Here is a 15,070-nt window from a genome sequence, read left to right as displayed (position 1 = left end):
CTGATTATTTTTACTAGCAACATTCATAGCAAGGTCAAAAACAACCTGCTTCTTCCCAGAGTCCCTTCTTGCAGCCCCCCAACTGAGGGACCGGTACTGAAAGGAAGGGAGCTTTTCTGGGCATTGGACCCTGCCTGGGGTCTCAAACCCTCAGCACCCGTCTTAGTGGCTAATTTAAATCCATCCTGCAACAGTTTGATTTTTCCTTCTTTTTAGTTGGCTGAAAACCCAGAGCCTCACTACCCTCTAATCTCAGCATTGTTCTCTCTTCCTTGACTTGTTCGTGCAAGAGAGTTTTTCCGTGGGCCTCTCCCTCCCCTTGTCTCACCCCAGGCTTCTCCACGCTCAGCGGCAGCCTAAGGGCCATGTCAGCAGGCGTTTCCCGTTGCCTTTGGGAGCCAGACAGTCACTCCAGGGAGACTGCTAGGGAATGTTGGTCACAGGGGACAGCTAGGAAAGACCTTGAGAGGCCTGGGAGTAAATTCAGTTTCAAGATATAAAATCCCCAGAAACTTTGAACTCACAGGCACTTATCATTTTGAATACCATTTATAAGTCTTAAAATCACTTTGTGAGTTTAAAAGTCATTTATACATTGGTTTGCTTGAGACATTACCATGTGTTGTGTTTGTTCTATTTAGAACTGTGAAAGCCTAGAGGGTGAGGTGGAGGTACCTATGGAGGAACTTTCTGGATTCCGTATAAGGCTGGGAGATGGTAATGGTAAAGTCCTCAGGAGAGAAAAATTACCTTCTTGAGTTTTTCTGATTTGAAATTTCTAGTCTTCAGTTACACTTCAACACCATCCACACCTACTACCTCCATATCCCACCGAGGTGTTGAGGGAGCCAGGCAACCCCCCATCTGGAGCTCTGCATGTGTTCCATGCCTAGACTAGGCGTGTCTTCCAGGCTAGCACAGCGCCTTGTGCTGGTGACGGCTCCGTTGAAATGAATCAGTCATTTGGTTTCTTCTACTCTCCCAGCTTGAGCCCTGAATAAGCTTAGAGGGTGTAGAGTGGGAGCAGGGGACACTGAGGGTCAGAGAAACTTCACAAAGAATTCAGAAGGAGCTAATCAGTCTTAAGAGCTGAGGCTGAAAAGAAATTCCCTATAAGAGAAAGAAGTTCTAGTAGTGAAACAAGGTAAAGAAAACTGAAATGACTTCAAAGAAAAGAAAAAAAGAAATTTCAAGATCCAAGCTGCTCAGTGAGGAATGTGGAATGTTTCTGCAGGGCCGTTGAACTCTGCCCAAGCAGAGGAAGAGGAGGCTGATGGAAGGCAGATCTCAAGTTGCCCAGCACCCCCAAGAGGGCTTCCCAGTCTGTGGGCATAGCCTCCCTCATTGGCTCATGGTGCAGGGTCAGGAAGGAGAGTAGAGGGGGCAGGCTGCCCCTTCCAGACGGAGTGCTTTGGTGAGTGGCCATGCAGTCAGGAATAGAGTGCAAGGTGCTTACCACCCACGAAGTGTTGGACGTGACTGAACCCTTTGGGAGGATCAGAGGAGCGAAGTCACCAAGGAGCAGGCAGAGGGAGGGGCTCATCTGCAGGGAGGGCCTGACTGCACCTTGCACAGGAAGGCCCTGACACAGTACAGGCCAAAGGAATCCTTGCAGAAAGAAGGAATGCCAAGCATGGGCCAAAATGCTCTGGACTGGGCCCATTCCTTGCTCGGCAGCACCTCCTCACCCCAGGGCCCGGAGGACAGGCCTTTGCCACCTGCTTTGGAACAGCCACGGGCAAAGCCAACGTTGGCAGCCCGCATGTACCTTACCCTTCCCTGCTGAGCACAGGAGATTGCCACAAGAAACAGGACAGTGAGTTGCACACAAAACTGTGTATAATGGAAGCACCCTGAAGGGTTTAGAGGCTGGAGGGCCACCGTTTCCCTCATCACCACGCTGCTAGCTGCTGGGAGAACTAGGTCTTTTTCATAGGTGATGTTGTCTGAGGGTGATTTTGTTTGAATCCATTCCTTATTCATTGATGTGGTTGGAAGTGAACAAATGCAAGTATTTTTATAGGCTTTTAGTTGAGTGTACTATTAACCAGCTGTAATTTAATTTATTAATCCTTTTTCCATGAAGTATGTCCCTAATGAATAAGAAGGGCACACTTTTATGAAATGTTTATTTGTTTTCATTCATATTGGCTGCATCTATTTTTAAAATCAAGAAAAAACTGTATTTACCCAGTGATTTGAGGTGGGTCTACATTTTAAAATTACAGTTCTTTTAACTTTAGAAATAATGTTCCTTTTAAAAAATATGTCTTTTCTCTAAAATGAAAACAAAGGATTTGCTGGGGTGTTTGTGGTTGCATAGCGGATCGCCAGGCAGAGTGCTTAGCCCAGGCAGCCCTCGGTTTTATGGCCTCTGAGCACACCTGTGGGGTCAAGTTCTTTGGGAGCCGGGTCTGCAGGGACTTGGGGAACCCAGTCCGTTTGTTCCATTTGAAAATAGCTAGAAAATGAAAAGCAAATTTTTAATATTTGAAAGATTTTTTTCCCCAAGTATTTTCAAAATTTCAAAATTTCCCTTCCCTTCAGACCTGGAATCACATGTCCCCCTCTGGGCAGAAAGGGCCCTGTGGCATGCTGTCCATCCAGAGTGGCTGCTTCTCTCTTGTTGCCACCTCTGCCCAGAGAGCTGGTGAGGAGAGAGGAGCTAGGGGTGGCTGTCCAGGAGAAAGGACATGAGCTCCTCCGCATCTGCCCCAAATGGAGACCTGGCCTCTTGTTCCTGAAGAGCACTGAAGTGTTCTAGCCATCCATCCGCTAGACTGTTCACTTCCAGAAACTTTAATGAGGGGCCTGATTACAGTTGGGTGAGATTGTGGGTGGGCTTAAGGCAGGGCTTCTCCACCTTGGCACAGTTGACATTGATGGGGGGCTGTGGTGTGCATTGCAGGATGTTTAGCAGCATCCCTAGCCTCTGCCCACTACATGCCAATAGCACCACCACCTCCTGATTGTGACAACCAGAAAGGTCTCCAGACATGGACGAATGTTTCCTGGGGAGCAGTGTCATCTCTGACTGAGAACCACTAGGTGAAGGGAAGCGATGGTGCTGAGGCAGCTAGAGACGAGCAACAGTAGGAAGCTGTTACCACCCCAGCAGCTGAAAGGACAGGGAATGGGGTTCCGAGTACAGGGAGAGCTGAAGTGGGGGAGGAGGGGCAGCCCGCAGGTGCTCTATCCGTGGAGGGATCAGCCACTGGCAGAATCTTGGTGACTTGCAGGGGAGGGTGCAGGAAAGAAATATCCCCAACTTCTCTGTCTTTCTACCCTCCAGTGTATCAGTGTTCTCTTACTACTAGATGAATCCAACTAGAGGCCCATGACAAGGAACCTGGGCAGTGCAGTCCATAGAGGTCAGCATCCTGCGGCCCTTGGCAGGGTAGAGAGGGGCAGAGAATGGATCAGGGGAGCAAACTGAAAATCATCAGCCTGTTCATCTATCCATCCATCCATCTATTCAATACTTACAGGCAGCTTTGCAAAGTGGTCGAGAATGTAGGCTCTGCAGTCAGACAAGCCTGGGTTTGTATCTTGAATATAAAGCTGAGTGATCTTGAATGAGTTACTTCTCTAAACCTCAATAACATTGAATGTAAAATGGTAACAATAAATCTCTCTATCCGTATGACCTTATTCTTGCAATCTTGGAGTTTTCTCATTGGGGAAACACAAGTCACAAGTAAATTGCATAGTACAAGACTACAATCAAGTGCTAAGTGGGTGGTATCTGCTGAGTCCCCAGTGCTGCTCTATGGACAACCCTGGGAAAGGAAAGACACAACACAGGCTTAGCCACAGGAGCCCCGAGGCCCCCCTCACCATCTGTGAGCACCAGCACGGTGCAGACAGGCAGAAGGAGATCCCAGTGGGCTGGAGAAATTCAGACCATGGGATATAAGTTAGGTCCTGAGGGAAAGGTAGGATAAGTAAGAGGAGGAAGAAGGTGTACCAGGCAGGGGGAATGGTGGGTAAATCAAAGCCAAGAGAGCTGGAGGGAGGGAGACAGCCCCGGGCAGCAGTGGGGGAGACTGTTGAGAAGGGACTTTGATTGTGGCTGTCAGTGTGCTCTTCTGTCAAGGCCCTCCTCAGCACCCTCATGTAGGGGCCACAGGTGCTCGGCAAGTGAACACACCTGTGAAAGGGCACGGTGGCAGGCAGGGGGAGGTCCCAGACTGGATACACATCCACCTTGTGTAGGTGTGGCCGCTGCTCTGCTCCAGGCAGACCGGTGCTGCCCTGTTCAGATGTAGACCTAGAGACATCAGATTCAAATTTTCTGAATTGTCAAAAGATGCTGGAAATTTGGATTTTTATGAGAAATGTCCTGATTTTTAAAGAACCATGTAAGCTGTACCAAACTTGCATAAAGACACACTTCTGATGGGTCCCTTAGGGTCTTAGAACCTCTGAGCTGTGTGTGTGCGGTTGGGTTCTGTCTCCGTGTATAGTTTCTTTTAGGTTCTAAGACTTAAAAAAGAAAAAGGAGGAGGAGGAGGATGGTCCAGCTGGGCCAAGTGAAGTCTGAGTTCTCTCCAGACTTAATACCACGGCCAGGTTGGGGGTCAGGGGAGGGGACAGACTCAGGGCGCCACGTGAGCAGGCAGCAGTCCCAGTGCTGCACACCTCCTTGGCACTTGGCAGTGCATGCTGGGACTAGGGCTGCCCTTGACAGCTCCGACCAGCACATTTGGTTCTTCTTTGATGAAATTTTTAAAACATTCAGATAAAGAACAGAGACAAATACCACAAACACCCACGTTCCCCCCACCCAGACTTCCTACCGGGTTCTTTGAAGCTGGAGGGACCACCCCCTCATTCCTTAGGACACTGACCTTCCTCTGGGCCATTTGTCTCCAGTAGGGAGTCATTTGAGAGCTCTCTTTGGTGGTCAAGGTTGAAATGATGACATTTGATGCTATGGCCATAAAGTGCACTCCCTGATTGTCCTTCCTGGAAACCCCACCTCTGAGCCCTGCCTTGATGGCCTCATCATCAAGATGGGCAGCGGGCCCTGGGCTCTAGGGATCATGGGTAAGGGGGCAGGGAGGCCCTGGGAGCCCCAGAAAGTGCTGAACCAAGCTCGGGTTCCACACTTGTTTTTCATGACTAACTGAGATACAGGCCCTGCTGAGGGGCAGTGAAGAAGTCCATGGAGAAGACTAGAAATAATGAGGTTAGCCAGACGCAGTGGCTCACACCTGTATTCCTAGCACTTTGGGAGGCCAAAGCAGGAGGATTGCTTGAGGTCAGGAGTTCAAGACCAGCCTGAGCAAGAGCGAGACCCCGTCTCTACTAAAAATAGAAAGAAATTAGCTGGACAACTAAAAATATATAGAAAAAATTAGCCGGGCATGGTGGCGCGTGCCTGTAGTCCCAGCAACTCAGGAGGCTGAGGCAGGAGGATTGCTTGAGCCCAGAAGTTTGAGGTTGCTGTGAGCCAGGCTGATGCCACGGCACTCTAGCCCAGGCAACAGACTTGAGACTCTGTCTCAAAAAAAAAAAAAAAAAATTTCTATTTTGACAAAGTCCAACTTTTCTTTTGTGGATTTGCTTTTGATGTCATTTCTAAGAAATTATTGCCTCATCCAAGGTCATACAGATTTACTCCTGTGTTTTCTTTTAGGAGTTTTATAGTTTTAGCTCTTACATGTAGGTCTTCAATACATTTTGAGTTAATTGTTGTATACGGTGTTAGGTAGGGGTCCAATTCCATTATTTGCATGTGTGTATCCAGTTGTCGTCCCAGGATCACTGGTTGAAAAGACTGTTCTTCCCCTTGATTAGTTTTGACACCGTTGTCAAAAATCATTTGACCATAAACACTGAGGGCTTGTTTCTGGACTCTCAGTTGATGTATATGTCTGTCCTCTCTATTCTGTTGATCTGTGTGTCTGTCCTTACGCCAGCACCACACTGTCTTGATTCCTATAGCTTTGTAGTAAGTTTTGAAATCAGCAAATGTGAGTCCTTCAAATTTGTTTTCTTTTTAAGATTGTTCTGACAATCCTGTATGCACAGCAGATCCTTAAACACACTTGTTGCTTGGTCGCTTGCTTGCTTGCTTCCTTTGAGAGCCTGGCTGGCCAATGTTTAAGTGAAAAATTCCTCTGCCTGCTCTCAGCCTCCCCTTCATAAGGCATCTGGCCAGTAGAGATGCAGGCAGTTCTGGCTGAGCTGTCTTAGTCCAGGCAAGGTAGTAAAAGAGGGAACTTGGTGGGTTGCATCTGGCCCCTCGCAGGAGCTCTAAATCCAGCTAATCCTCCCTCTCTCCCCGCCCAGCGTCCCAGCTTTCCTCTTCGTCTTGCAGGGTCAGTGTCTGGGTACTTGTAATTCTATGTAGATCCACTTCTGGACAAATCACATGAGCTCTCCTCTTGTGCCTCTGCCATCCCATCACTCTCCTGCCCCTTCCTAAGCATGACCCAGGGCAAAATGGTGCAGGACAAAGGCTACCTGTCCTGCCAGGTGGGGCTGGCGTGATAGCCTGGCCTTCCTGGTGGCATCTCTGATCACCCCCATGGGTTCTTTAGGGACCCCACAGGAATATCACCTGAGCTGCAGGCACTGATTCGCTAGTGGCTGAAACTTTTTTCCTCCCTGTGGGGTTTTCAGTCCTTGCCTTAAGGAGGCAAAAAAGAAAGGTGGGAGAATCAGAGGGTAGTTTTTCTAAAAGGTCTCAAGATAAGCTGACCAGCAGCTGGTTCCACAATACTACGGACTTACACCTTTGACCATTTTTCAGAGCATGGCCCCCATTTGTTTTTTTGTTTTTTTTTTTTAATGAATGAAAGTGTTAAAACCGAGTCTGACTTCTTCCCCTCTGTGGGGTGCTGGGATGGTTTCTCCATAGCCTCTCTGCAGGGTAGGGGCAGTCTGTGCACTGACAGGCTTAGCCGGGTACCACCACTGAACTGTGCAGTCTTGGACCTGGTACCCAGCGTTTATGAACACAGCTTCCTCGTTGGCTAAATAGGGACCCCTCCCTTACAGGGTGATGAGAGCAGTTAAGGATTCAATAGGAGTAAAGTGTTCATGTTATCAGCAATAATACTAGTTACCGTTTATTGAATGCTTTCTTTCTGCCAGTCTCTATGTTAGTGTTCAAATTAAATCACACAGGCTAAAGGGAAAGAATTCATGGTCTCCAGAGCCATAAACAGGTGTGTTTTCACTATCTACTCTGTTGAACCCTATGCTGGTCCTCATGTGTATTTTCAATTCTTTGAGTGTTTGAAGAAGGCCACTTAATTGTACCCTCTCTCCAGACAGATTCTCAACCAGTGGAGAACTACACAGAGGAGCCAGGTAGAGGTTAAAACAGGGCTTCTATTATAGGCAAAGGCCCGACCGACACCTGGCTCAGACCTAACAGCCAAAATGCACCTTTGCTCCTCCTCTCCCACGCTCCCTTCGCCTTCTCTGTTCCCAGTCTGAATCTGGGTTCCAGGCTGCAGAGCAAGCAGCATGCGGAACAGGGACACCAAAGGGCAGGTGTCTTCAGGGACTTATTGGGGCTCTGAGGATGGTGAGAACAGTCCTTTTGGCTGCTTACAGCAATCTAGGTTCTGCTCTGTGGCCCTGCTGGTGGAGGGTCACTAGCCCTGGTGATGACACCATAAAAACCTGTGTCTCTGGAACATTGATGCTAATTGTCTAAATCTGTGCTGTGTGTGCACCATGAAACCTGTTCTGATTCCTATTTCTTTATAGCCACTTCGAGTTCTGTGACTGTATGCAAGTGGGTTAGCCTATCTGGGCCCTAGAGTTCTCATCTGTGAAGTAGGAATAGTAATACCCAATCCACAGAATATTGGAAGGATTGGAGATACAGCACTTGATCCGGGCCTGGCACATAATAGGCCCTCAGTGGGGCCATCCTGGTTCAACACCCCAGGGAACTAAGCCTTTTATTCCAGATTCTGAGCTTTCTCCCTGTGCACTGAGCAAGTCTCTTTTGGGGCCAAATGGTCAGGGACGTATCTGCTTGGTGAAGTTGGAGATGTGGCTTTGGGAGAGATTCAGGCTCAACAGAAGTGCGTCATCGGAAGACAGGCTTTGGTGCAGGATGGATCAAGAGAGACCCGTGTGGTGGGATTTCAGCCCCATGCTTCTGACCTCCCCCAGGTTGGGGTGGGAGGGGCAGGGTTGTTGACAGAAGTGTCAATACCCTGAGCCGCCCTACAAACCCATATTTAGGACTGACAAGGCCAAGTGGTGAAGTAAGCAATGGTTTCCCCCAGGCACCCCGCTTCTTTCAGCACCCCTGCCTCAGCCAGCCAGGAGCACAAGGGTCTGAAACACGATTCACTCCAGGACTGAGGGCAGCAAGACAGGAGCCAAATGTAGCCCACCACCTGCTTTTGTGTGGCCCATGAGCTACAGGTGGTTTTTACATTTTTAAATGGTTGAAACAAATCACAAGAATAATATTTTGTCACACATGAAGTTCAGATTTCAGTGTCCATAAATAAAGTTTATTGGAACACAGCCACAACCCTCTGTTTACAGATCGTCTATGGCTGCTTTTGGCAGAGTCGAGGAGTTGTGATGGAGAACTGAAGGCCTGAAAAGTCTAAAATATTTACTCTCTGGCCCCTTAAGGAAGAGTGTATTGATGCCCTGCTCTGAGATGTTAGAGATTTAACGTGTCATATGCCCAAAGATCTGCTTTCTGAGGAAGGGGCAAAACAACGGAATCCAGGCATGTGTCAGGCCAGCCGAAGAGACACCGGGCAGGGAAGCTTTCCTGACCTCCCAGTGACACTAGAGCTAAGGGGGAGAACTGTCTAGTCCTGCAGGTGGGGCTGCTTCTGTCCACACTGGGATGGGGGGTATGGAGACAGTGGGGTTCAAGCATAGGACTCATTCTAGCTATGTTAACAGCAGGATTCAAAAGGGGATTAATAACCTTCACGGACAGCCTGAGCAAGAGCTGTCAAGAGCTGCCTCATGTCTACAAAAAAATGGAAAAATTAGCATGGTGGTGCCCACCTGTAGTCCTAGCTACTCGGGAGGCTCAGGAGGTGGATCACTTGAGCCCAAGAGTCTGAGGTTGTAGTGACCTATGATGATGCCACTGCTCTGTAGCCCAGTTAACAGCGAGATCCTGTCTCAAAAAAAGAAAGGAAAGAAAGAAAGAGAAAGAGAAGAGAGAAAAAGAGAGGGAAGAAGGAAGAAAAGAAAGAAAAGAGAGAGAGAAAGAAAGAGGCAGTGATTCTACCTGAGGCCCTTTGTGTCCCCAGAGTCCTCAGCCCTCCAGGGGCTGGCCCTGCACAGCACGTTCATTGCTGTCCCCTCTCCGTTCTCTGCAGAATTCGCCTTCTGCCAGGTGGATGCTTCCATCGCTCTGCCTCTGGCCCTGGCCGTCCTGTGTGACCTGCTCCAGCAGTGGGACCAGCTGGCCCCTGGACTGCCCGTCCTGCTGGGATGGCTGTTGGGAGAGGGTGACGACCTTGTGTTCTGTGCGGAGAGCACGCAGCAGGTAATCGTGGGGTGTTAGGGCAGTGGGAGGCAGGCCTGGAGTGCCCTACACCCACTGGATGCAGCACTTGCAGGCTTAATTGGGTTTAATGTGCCTGCCGAAAGCGCGCTCCTGGATGCTTAGATACAGAGCAAGAACCTGTATCTGTGATTAGGAAAGTCACCTGCTGGGTGCTTCTGTGGGCACTGGGGACGCTTTCATGCTGACTTTTGGGGTTTTAATGGTAAGCCTTCAAATCAGTTCGGGGAGAAGACTTTGAAAGAAGCCCCTTGGATGTTGAGAATATAATTATGGAGAATGCTGCTTAATTGACATTGGAGTTAGCCTGGGGCTCCCCAAAGTTAGGTCTGAGGGTGAAGCATTTCCAGAGAATTAGGGTCCTTCCAGGCAAATTGCTGCTTGAAGAAAACTACTAGCCCCCTCCGGGATTGGAGCAGTCACAGGTAGGGAAACTGAGGACCAAGACAAGCAGCAAAAACATCCTGAGAACTGAAATTCACAGCCACCAGTGTCTGACTCAGCTGGCTTGGCATCCCAGCAGGCCAAGAGTTCAAAAAGCAGCCTGTTTATGGGAAATTTGGAGACATGATAAAGTGTCTGTGATAAAATGACCTTGAAAATTCACAGGATTATAGAAATTTGGTCTCATACTGAGAGACTAATGTCTTGTATTTGGTAATTCTTTGCTTTTTGGTCTGTTGCCCTTCCTCCTTCCCTCTCTGATTTCTAGATGCACCTTATGGTCTAGGGCTCACTCCCTTGTTGAGGTCCCCTTTTCAACATCAGTCCCCCAAAATATCTTGGCTTTGAACCACAAACACATCTTTATCAAAGGTCATGTTAAGTCTGGGGAAAAAATTCCTCCCTAGTGGAGAAGTACAGTGAGTGAAAACAGAAGGTGACCTTCAAGGCTGCAAGTGGTGTGTGTGCAGGGGTGTTGACAGGCGAGAGTGGGCCCTCTGTCAGGTGGGGGAGGGGACACATCTCTTGCATCTGGCAGGGCTCTGCTTGGTCTGGACTGGGTCTGTCAACGTTCCCTGTAAGACTGACTTTTGGCTTTTTCATTTGATTTAGGTGGAAGGAGACTACCTGTTTGAAAAAGAAGAAGTCAACTTTTGGGCTGAGACGCTGATCTTTGTGAAGTACCTGCACAAACACCTCTTCCATCTCCTCTCCAAGTCCGGCTGGCGTCCCTCTAGCCCTGAGAGGCTGTGTCACCTTCAGAAAACAGCATCAGAGCAGTGCCACCTCCTTTCTCAGCTCTTCAGAGAGCTTCCACCAGCTGCTGAGTTTTTGAAGACAGTGGAGTTCACAAGACTGCGCATTCAGGAGGAAAGGACTTTGGCTTGCTTGAGGCTGCTGGCCTTTCTGGAAGGAAAGGAAGGGGAAGACACCCCAGTTCTCAGTTCTTCTGCCTCTCCTCAAGAAGCGAGGCCATTAACTCTTCCAAGAACAGAACTGGCATGTTGAAGAAAGAAAATTTGGGGGCTTGGGGGGGGTGTGTGGATTATTCCTCCACTCAATCTACAGGCAACGTGTTGAACATAAATTCACAAATGTCCCTTTCATGCCTCCCCCGCTTCCGCGCGTCGGGTCTTCTGGCACTTCTTACAGAGGAACTTTTCTTCAGCTCACTCATTCGAGGCAGCCTAGTTTATTGCTGCTACTGTAGGAATTGAGGTGACCCTGTTGGAGAGTTACTCTGTCCCCAGGTGCGGGCCACCTGCAGGCCTAAATTAGCCTTTTTCATCCCCCAGGGCCTCTGATTGTCCCACCCTGAGTTCTCTGTGAAGGGACTACAGAGAACTTTTAGCACACACACGATTCCTCCCCACTTTTTTTGGCTGTATATAGGGACTGGTTTAGTGGGCAAACAGCCCATTTGGTAAGACTTCCAAATTTTATTCCATCCTAGTAAAGCAGAAATAACGTTCCAAATATTGGATCCTGGAAGAATTAAGGATCAACCTTACAGAAATAATTTAGTTTTTATTGTCTGTATGTATAAGTCCTGCAGTGGCCTTCACATTCCATCCTAATTATTAAAAGAGCCATTGAGAGCTCTCCTTATCCCTCCAAAAAGTGTGTGCTAATGCTGGGAAACCTGTTTTGTCCTATCGCTAGGAAACCCAGTGAAAGCATATGTGTATTCTTGGCTATTAGGAGGAAGCTGGGGAAAGGAAAGCCAAAGTAAATGATTTATTTGATGCCTACACTGTTTGCTCTCATTTATTTGGTGGCAGTAACAAGAAGATTCTCGTGTAAGATGCCCATAAACACATTTATCCATTTCAGTGATTTAATCAACAAGGGTTTTCTGCCTTTTCAAGCCAAGCCAAGCCCACTTCTTCAGACACCCAGCAGGTGGCGCTCTTGCATATAGTTTGCTGCTAGTCCTGTTTTTCAGGCTTAACCATTTTTAATTTATAACTTCAGAATAAGTGTTACCCACAGGTAGTTACCTTGAGATTCATAGCTTAGATGGGTTGTAGCCTCATCCACACTCATTTTCCATCCTAGTTATCTGAAAAAGCCATTTCAGTCATAGTACATAAAGTTGTTCCAGCTTTTAGGGTCTGTACAAATTTTTAAATACTTCTTAGGTGAGCGGTCACTTAGAATTACTTTATTGATGTTTGAGGGTCTGAAGGGGGAGGCTAGAAGAGAGAGAGTTTGACTTGACCATTTCCTACTGCAGAAAAGCTGACATTTCAAGTGTAATTTGTGTCTGAGAGAACACCACCTAACACTAAAAATGTGGCCATAAACTGGGCATGGTGCACACCTATACAGTCCCAGCTACTTGGGAGGCTGAGGGAGGAGGATCGCTTGAGCCCAGGAGTTTGAGGCTGTAGTGAGCCATGACTGTTGCCCACCGCACTCCAGGCTGGGCAACAAGCAAGACCCTGTCTCTGAAAGGCAGGGGGAAATAGGCAGCCATACTGGGAGTATAGGAAAAAGACTCTGTTAGAAGAGAGAGGAAAGAAGTTAACTCAGTGTCCCCAGATTTGTCCTAAAGAGAACAGGAATTCCCTGGGTGGTTTTGCAACCATTCAGTCCCAAATGTGGTTTCTGTGATCCTGAATTAATTACCCAGTTAGGCATCTGTATAGCCCACACCTGATGGAAAGTTGCCAACCTAACACTTCTTTGTTGTTCTAAGACCTAGCTGGTAAGAAGTCAGAGCCTTGGTGGCATAATGTGGTGACAACCACAGGAGAATAATTAGAAACTGGCCCAACAAAGCCCAGCTCACTGGAAGAGGCCAGTGTTCCTCCCCCCCCCCCCCACCCATTTAAAATGAAATAAAAGCACATAATAAAAGTATTTTAGACTAGCAGGTACTGTGTACCCATAACATGTTTACATGCTATCTTCAGGAATCCTACCTAATTTGCAAAGTGGGTGCTCTTGTTGCTGTTGACTGGGAATTACTCCAGATTTAGGGGGACAGATGTTTCCACTGGTATCGGAAATCTCGTTACTAACTCACAGTGCCCGGGAAATGGCTGCTTCACACTTTCCTAATGCATTCCCAGGGGAAACAATACTCTACTCTCAGGGCCACCCTCAAACTCTTGGCTTTGGGGTTATTTCAACAAAGAACAAACCAGAATGCTGCTACGGTGGCCCAGCCTGTCTAGGGGGGCCAGTGCAGGGTGAATGGTAACAGTGAGGAAGTCATTTCTTTCTGAGCACACTACCTACCCTTGGCTCCAAGCTCTAGGGTCCAAGATTTGGGTGGCTTTTGTGGATCTCTGTCCATCTAGCCATAGCCCAAGAGCCTGGCTTTCTCCATTTTTATGCTTTGTCAATTTAATTTGTAAGATGGTTTTGTGGTCTTTGTCTTTTAAACATCTTCACAGAAAATCTCATTTGCATCCCAACAAAGGTGAGAGATGAGTAAAGCAGGAAAGCTGTCTTAGTTTTACAAGTAAGGAAACCCAACTACCAAAGAGATTATGTGATTTGCCTAAGACCACATGACTTGCAAGGGGCAGGGCCTGAACTCCAGGCCAGCATTCCTGATCCTAAAGTCTTCTCAGTCCTACCCTGCACTATGGTTCCCTGGGCAGTGAGGGGAGTACAGCCGTCTCAGCTCCCTGAGGGACAGGCCTAGCTCACTCTGTTCCAGGTTAACTGACACAGTGAGCACCAAATGCCCCAATGAGTGCAAGACACAGCAAGAAAGAAGATCGACTGGGCAAGCGGGTGTGGGTCACGTAGCTTCTTTCCCTGGCGGGTCCTGGACCTTACAGCTTGGGCCCAGTTGCGGCGTGGGCTGCCAGGTGGGTGAAACCGTGGGCCTGGCTCCAGTTTTTTGGCAGCCTGTATAGACGCGGAGTGAGAAGTGCCCTGGACCAGGCTCCGGATCCTCCCGAGTGGGGCTGTCAGCGGCTTTAGCCTCATTGGGCGCTAGGTGGGGGTGTCTGCCCCGTACCGGACGGGGGCGGAGCGCCTGATTGCAAAGCGCATTTCTTAGTGCAAGCTGTTGGGGTGTGGGGCTGGCGAGAGAAAGAGAGGGGAGCTCCACCTGGGCCTCAGCGGGATCCTGCAGCCCCCACCGAGCTAAGGCAGGGCGCGGCGTCCCCCGGCCCCCAAGGCCGGAGAGGGCAGAGCTTGGAGGGCACGACAGGCCCAGGATGTGCCGGGCGGGGAGCCTCGGCCGGCAGCTGCACCCCAAGCCCTGAGAGCGCTTGGGGAAGGCCGGGCCGACCAGCAGACGGAAGGAGGGGTGGCGGGAAGTCGCCTCCATGCCTGCACGGCTCTCCCGGCCTTTCCTCCCCTCCTCGGAGTCGGCTCCCCCGCCCGGGACGCCCCGCGCCACTCCGCGCCTTTGGCCCTGGCTCAAGGTCTTGTGATGTGATTAGCAAAGCCAGCGCCTTGTCCTCAGACACTCATCCCTGCCCGGCAGGCCCCAGCGCTCAAGCCCTGTTTACTGAGCCTGGGCGGGGAGGGGGGCGGAGAAACGGGCCCAGGCTCCTCCGGGCAAGACTGCAGCAGCAGCCGCCCGCGTGGCCGCTCCTGCCCCCACCCCCACCGCGTCTCCACGTGCGGTCGGGCTGGAGCAGCCACCTACGGGACTCAGCCCCAAGCTCCGGCCTGCCAGCCAGAACACCCTTTGCAAACCAGCCGAGCCGCGCGAACGGTTGCAATATTCTTGCATTTTGCAATTCCCGCGCCCAGTGCAAAACCGAGGGTGGGGGATAAAAGCTCCACAAGTCCGCTCAGGAGGACCGGGCGGGGAAAAACACGTCCGGAGCTGCAGAATCCCGGGCACGTTGAACGTGCTGGGGCTTTCCAACACTGCAGCCCCAGAGGACAAGAGCCACAGCTTCCCGCCGCCACCTAGCAGCACCCATCTGGGCCGAGCTCTCCACGCTGCCCCGGGCGCCCAGGCAGCCCGCCCCGCCCCGAGGCCTCCCGCCCCCTCCCCCAAAGGAAAAAAAAATTGGCGGCGGCCAATGGGAGGCCAGGAAGGCGCCTGACGTCCGCGAGCCGGCGGGCGGCGTTGCCTGGAGACCCCGGCGGGGTCAGCGTTCTGTCCCCTCCCCCGGCGCGCCCGCCCTG

General features: G+C 49.9%; 1 protein-coding gene across 1 annotated transcript in view; it reads left to right on the top strand.

Annotated features, from left to right (window-relative positions):
* Positions 1-11,712, top strand: part of THADA (THADA armadillo repeat containing) — a 298,298-nt gene extending 286,586 nt beyond the window's left edge. Inside the window, exons 39-40 of the mRNA XM_045549490.1 lie at positions 9,330-9,499; positions 10,574-11,712. Coding sequence (XP_045405446.1) covers positions 9,330-9,499; positions 10,574-10,969 — 566 coding nt within the window. The 3' untranslated portion in view covers positions 10,970-11,712. The remainder of the gene's footprint in view (positions 1-9,329; positions 9,500-10,573) is intronic.
* Positions 11,713-15,070: the final 3,358 nt, after the last annotated feature.

Source organism: Lemur catta, chromosome 4, assembly GCF_020740605.2.
Source record: "Lemur catta isolate mLemCat1 chromosome 4, mLemCat1.pri, whole genome shotgun sequence".
In the NCBI taxonomy this organism is placed as follows: Eukaryota; Metazoa; Chordata; class Mammalia; order Primates; family Lemuridae; genus Lemur; species Lemur catta.
This window is presented reverse-complemented; position numbering and strand designations above follow the sequence as displayed.